The 5,905-nt window shown below is 35.1% G+C and overlaps 1 protein-coding gene across 2 annotated transcripts; it reads left to right on the forward strand.

Annotated features, from left to right (window-relative positions):
* Positions 1–292: 292 nt before the first annotated feature.
* LOC113500156 lies at positions 293–3,422 on the forward strand. Of its 2 annotated transcripts, XM_026880854.1 has the most exons (4): positions 293–369; positions 1,140–1,194; positions 2,211–2,333; positions 2,747–3,422. In XM_026880854.1, the coding sequence occupies exons 1-4, from the start codon at positions 340–342 to the stop codon at positions 2,893–2,895; spliced, it is 357 nt and encodes a 118-aa protein (XP_026736655.1). In that variant the 5' UTR covers positions 293–339; the 3' UTR covers positions 2,896–3,422. The 2 variants fall into 2 exon arrangements, with proteins under 2 accessions (XP_026736655.1, XP_026736654.1); XM_026880853.1 differs by lacking the exon at positions 2,747–3,422 and having other exon boundaries at positions 2,211–2,565.
* The last annotated feature ends 2,483 nt before the right edge of the window (positions 3,423–5,905 follow it).

Below are 5,905 nucleotides of genomic sequence, written 5' to 3' on the forward strand. Positions count from 1 at the left end.
TATAGGGTTCCTTACCTAATGGGAAAAAACCTTATTTCTGAGGGTTCGCTGCCTGTATGTCTGTCCGTTTATCTTTTGGGGTGTGGGTACAACAACGGTTTTGTTCTTTTTCGCGAATTTTAACGGTGCCATTTTTAGAACGATCCAATTAAGATATTGTTTTTCTCTGGAGGTGTGACTTTCTTAACTTAAAATCACAAAATAAACGGTGAATTAGTCTTACGTACGCTTGAAAATGTAAACAACTTTTTTATTAATATAACATGGTCTATAATTAGTTCCAAATTAACTTTTATAATAAAAAGGTTTAATCTAAACTTTTCAGTTATAATATTAAACATGCTTGTTATTTTGTGGCTCGTGGTTTGGGTAAGTTTGTATAATAAATGCGATAAACCCTTATGACGTTTTATGCATCTGGCACTAAGTAGTGTCTGTAGACAATTTAAATTTTTCCGCCGAAATTCAAATAGCTGACAGTTGTGAGTCGCTCAAAACTGAACTGAGATATCAGAGTCACGTCACCTGTAGAAAAGGCATTTAAATCCAATATATTTAAAGTTTCCCTTTTTTTTCTTTCTACAAAGATGTATCATTGTAAAAAACCTCTGATAAATTTCAAGCATATAGCATTTTACCGTGAACTTTCAATGAAGTACTCTTTGCCCATGATAGGTAATTCGGGCCTAATAGGCTATCTGACACATGTACCTTAACTTTCAGTTTACGATCAGATTGAAATCTTGGCTGGGCTTAAAATGTCAAAATCTTTCTCAGAAGTTACGTAATGATTTCGTAAAAATTATACACATTCGATCCGCAAGGTTCTAGACAGACGGACTGCATTTCAACTGCAATCCAACTGCAAATTTGCAGTTCAAATGCAGTTTGAATGCGGTTGACACGACTGCAATAGAACTGCAAACCAACCGATAGAGCAACCCTCACACGTCTGTTTAGACCCTATGAAATTTTACTCCCTGAAATATCCACTCACTGAAATTTTATCAACTTATATTCTCGGGACAACTAAATACAAATTCATTATTATGCTTAAAACGCAAAAACGGAATCTGAAAAAGAATTGTCACCGTTTTTTCTATTTCCTAGCCTGTATAAGAAGAATATATAATTTTCAGGCTTCCTTGATATCCGCGGTTAAACATGGTACTAGTACGAGGACCAGAGGCCGAGGTATAGTATTACAATATTATTTAATTTCACTTTAAAATATGGCAAGTCCTAATATATATACGATGGCAGGATGGTGATATATCGTATAAGAAAAGAGCGTCTCAGTTGAAAGTGTAGTAGCCTAGTAGTGAGATCGCAGGACTGTCCAGTCAAGGGTCTCGAGTTGGATCCCAAGACACGCAAACTTTTACAAAGATGTGTGCTTTTGAGAAGAATATGTTTTCAACAACAATAACATACAATCGCCTTTGAAAAAAAACTACTGACACAAACTTGATGATTTTTTTGATGGGATTAAAGACAGAATCAATACAATCGGTTCATCTAATCCGAAGACAAAGTTCTGAGGTACGAACAAAAAATTGACGAATTGAGAACCACCTTCGGTTGTTAAATACTTCAGCAATCTTTGTTACAACTTCCTTGTTTTGTCATGCGCCTGATCTCTAGTTGTTCGCATTGTTGCCTTTCGGGATGAAACAAAGGTGTTGCAGTTTGCGCACTCGTTTGGGCCTTTTTATATATACTGTTCAATGGACTGGTGTTTAAAGACATTAGACAGTTTAGACCTGATCGAACAGACAAATGATCCGGCGTTGAAGTTTAAGATTTATCTTTGTAGCATTTAAAGTAGGTCAGTTAATTTTTTAACGCTATCACTATTTAATAGGTCTTATTTAAATGTAATTTACTTGAAAATCTCGGTATCATCAACTATCTCATAAAGTGTTGTTACAGATCTAGCTGAATCATTTACGACACGGATTGACCTTCAATCTAAGGCGATTGTAACGTGATCAATCACGATGAATCTTGATCACAATCAAAATCCATCTCCATATGAATAACAAATAATTCATTACATCTATGTTTTGCAGTCAGTCAGTATCTATAGTTAACTTTTCACATGAGTGATTGACACTTGACTTGAATTTAACATTTGACGATTTAAAATAGGAATATTGTTTTCATGTTGAAACAATATAATGTTTTTAATATTTTACTTTTCTTTTAAGGAATTTTTACTACGATCAAAAGCCAATGTATACACAGAGACTTTAAATATGTAGATTGTAATTATTGCACTTGTTATGCCGGATACTGGGTATGTACTCGAAGAGTATGTGAAACTGAAGACGGTAAGTTTCTGCTCTCTTTCTCTAATAGGTTGAAAAAGAATCCTATTACTACAGGTTCCTATCCGTCCGACCGTTGGACATCTGGCTGTAACTTATTAACCGTGTTAGCTACATGCTTTAAATATTCATCATCATCATCAGTGGCCTCTAACATGTACGACGATGATTGAAACAGCTGCAGTGTTAGTGTTTTTGAAATATTAAGTCATGATGAATTTCCCTTGACGCTAAAGCAACAATTAATTGGATTCGAAGTAAAGTAAATTGGTACAGTCAACATTTTTCATTGATTCTTTTTAAGAAATGGATTTTGGATCGGCCTTTTTGTTACGAACTATCACTTGATACGAGTATGCTTAATACGATAGTCCTATGTTACAAGATCTAATATAAAACCTATTTATCTATTTCAGTAATGGAACTATCTAATTTAAAATGTGGAAGTTGTCGAAACAAAAGCTATCTTATGCACCACATGAGTTATTGTCAAAAATGTTTTGGTTCAAACATGTCTGATAAGGCAATAGTACACCCGATAGGGAAAATCGTTATTAGTGTATGATAGTCAAGTGAACGATACCGGCTAAGGAGGTTTTGAAAAAACAGTGCAATAAACTATTCAAGGACTATTTCAGTTTCTGTTTTTTTGTATGATTCTCCTGGGTATACGATCTTTTAAACCGTAGGTCTCCGACCTGGCTTAACACACCCTTCAAAACTCCGCAGGTGTGCTGGTGTCCTCACGATTTTTCGGTGTCATTGTTTTTCTTATGACGTTATGACATTCAACTATTGCCAGTGAAACGACTTTATATAATTATGTACATACGTACACATTCGACAATAAATAGGTGAGTGAGATTTGCACCTGAAAATTACTCAAAAGTGTATCTCGTAACAGTAGGTCATCAGTTTCGGGAAAAAATACACAAGATTAAGACTAATACTCAAAGAATATTGCTTGAGAAAACTGGCAAACCTTAAATCACAATTCAAAATAATAATAGTTGTTAAGTATGATCAGATTTTTACATTTATACTGGGAAAAGAGCGCTATTCAAATTACAAGACAATTTGTTGTACTGTCGCTTTCAACTGTGTTAAAACCTTGTTAACATTTCTGATTGACAGTAAATTATCCAGTTACTTGTAAATCAAATGTTAGATAGTTCAATAAATAAATATACCTAGACTTAGCTAAATCCGAATCATGTTTGATAGGAAAAACTTTTACTCATATTTTCTTTTCATTTCAGTTATCAATTTATTACAATTATTATTTTATTGATTTAAATTTAGGAAAGCGTGTAGGCTAATCAATCCTACTACTATAATAAAGGCAAAAGTTTGTAAGTATGGATGTATGGATGTTTGTTGCTCTTTCACGTAAAAACTACTGAATGGATTTGAATGAAACTTTACCACAATATAGCTTATACATCAGAATGAATAACACATAGGCTACAATTTTTGAGGTTTCGAATGTGAGGTCGTAAAAAAACACATTTTTTGCGCTTACATTGCAAACGCTGACTGAATCCTACAAGATAGATAGAAGGCAGGTATAAATTATAACTTATATCTTCTAACCACGCGGGCGAAGTCGCGGGCAACAGCTAGTTATAATATAATAATAACAATCTTATTGCCAATAAGCTTGATATAGTGGTGATAGATCGATCACAGCGCTGGTCAATGTATTTTGATACCTCCCCCCATAATGAGAACCTCGTGAAAGCAAAAATAAAGATTTTTTTTTTTTCATTCGGCATTCTTGGTTGTTGACTTGTGGGAGGTGGACTTAGCATTCATCGTCCCGATAGTCGTAAATGCCAATAGCTTAGTACTGGAAGCCTTTTTGTACTTTTTGTATTTAATGTAATTTATTTGTTCATATTTAAGAAAGAAAATAATATTGTCCATCTAAATTGGCAGCAACAAGCTTCTACGGATAAAAATAATTCTGTTAAAGCGACTTATCACCTCAGCTAGGGGGACTTTTTTGAAAAAGAAATTGTGAAAAACTTTTCATAATTTATTTTAGAATAATATTGTTTTACGTCTCGATAAGTACTCACCGAACAGCCTGTACAGATTTGTAGTAACAATTAATGTGTTATTCAAATTCAAATTACTGAAAAAATACTGAAATTGAGTAACAATATATTGTGGTGTTTTATTTCAAGCTACATCTCACATTTATTTCTAAAATTCTAACCATATTTGACTAGACAAAGCGTGTTTTGGGGTCAAACAGGACGCCAAATTATGACGTATTTATTACATGTTTTAAAATCAAATAAAGTATTATCTAACTTCTTTTTAAATTTTATGATGATTAAATAATAATATAGCAAATAATATAACAAGTTATGAATTGAGCTAAGCTACTGGGGTCACTGAACACTAAATTGAATTTGTTCATTGCATCATGATAGTTCTTAGGGACGTAACGTTGGGTAAAGCGACTGGCGAGTATCGCCAGGAGTCGCAGGTTTGAGCCCTGTCCAGGGTTTGAATGTTTCAGTTGTTAGGAACTTAACCCCATTTGTACACAAATGAATACACTTGGCTAAAAGGCGCTAAACAGAGACCCTTTTTTCATGTGGGAAATCATACAATGACACCTCCCGCTTTGCGATTAACGAGAGTGTCAGTCTTTTACTGACTAAAACACACCCATGTTTCCTATGGCCTATATGTACTGGGGCTGTGGTAAGACTTTCGGGCCATCACGCAGATCTGGGACGGCAGCCCTAATGGGCTCCACAGAGCTTGCTGACATCTCTTTGCAGCACATGTGGAACACGACTGCTCCTTCTATCACGGGACTGGTCCTGATCGGGCGTTGAGCTACGCCGGAGACCCCGCCTCTTAAAAGTCTAACTCTTAGAGAAAATCTGCCCCACCGGTGGAACAGAGACTCAGCTATATGCCAGGTAGTGTGCCTTCTCCCTTCCACACTAGAACAGTCTACTTAAGGAGCTGGTTGCCGGCTGCCGTATCCCGTACGAAAATAACCCGAGATCTCAAGTGCACCGCGGTTTTAGAGAAAAAATAATGAAACGGTAATTTAAAAATAATAAATTGAATTGAATCTTATCAATATCGTAATAGCGTGTTCTCATTAGTGACACATACTGACTTATTATTTAGATATTATATACATAGCGCGGTTTGTCTTGCTGTCGTTGAATCGAATTTTGAATTTCTCTGTCAGCTCTGCATTTCAGTAATCCTTGATTTTATACAAAAAATGAGCTAATTTAGTTATTTTAACGCTGACGTCGTGACTAACTGGACCTTGAAGTAAAACTGTTGCAGTGGTGTGAGCGAGACAGCACTCTATGCTCTGTGTAATGCGCTATCTCGCTTCTCCACCAGTCTTACTTTAGGAGGTGTTAGTAGTTTTATCCTGAACAGAACGACCAAACCAATATCCCAAAGTTGATGAAACCAAAGATTTTAAAATCACCAAAACCGTCATCGTCGTTAACTCCTACTTATAGCAAAATGATTTAATCACGGATTTAAATTAATGTTTCCTTAACGTTAAACGCTCATTCAATTTA

The sequence above is a fragment of the Trichoplusia ni genome, chromosome 13 (assembly GCF_003590095.1).
Source record: "Trichoplusia ni isolate ovarian cell line Hi5 chromosome 13, tn1, whole genome shotgun sequence".
NCBI classification, from domain to species: domain Eukaryota; kingdom Metazoa; phylum Arthropoda; class Insecta; order Lepidoptera; family Noctuidae; genus Trichoplusia; species Trichoplusia ni.

Excerpts from the sequence above, each read along its gene's own strand:
- LOC113500156 (XM_026880853.1), top strand. The coding sequence starts at position 340 with ATGCTTGTTATTTTGTGGCTCGTGGTTTGG. Across the intron at positions 370-1,139 it reads TTTTGTGGCTCGTGGTTTGG|GCTTCCTTGATATCCGCGGT; the intron begins GTAAGTTTGTAT and ends TATAATTTTCAG. Across the intron at positions 1,195-2,210 it reads TACGAGGACCAGAGGCCGAG|GAATTTTTACTACGATCAAA; the intron begins GTATAGTATTAC and ends TTTTCTTTTAAG.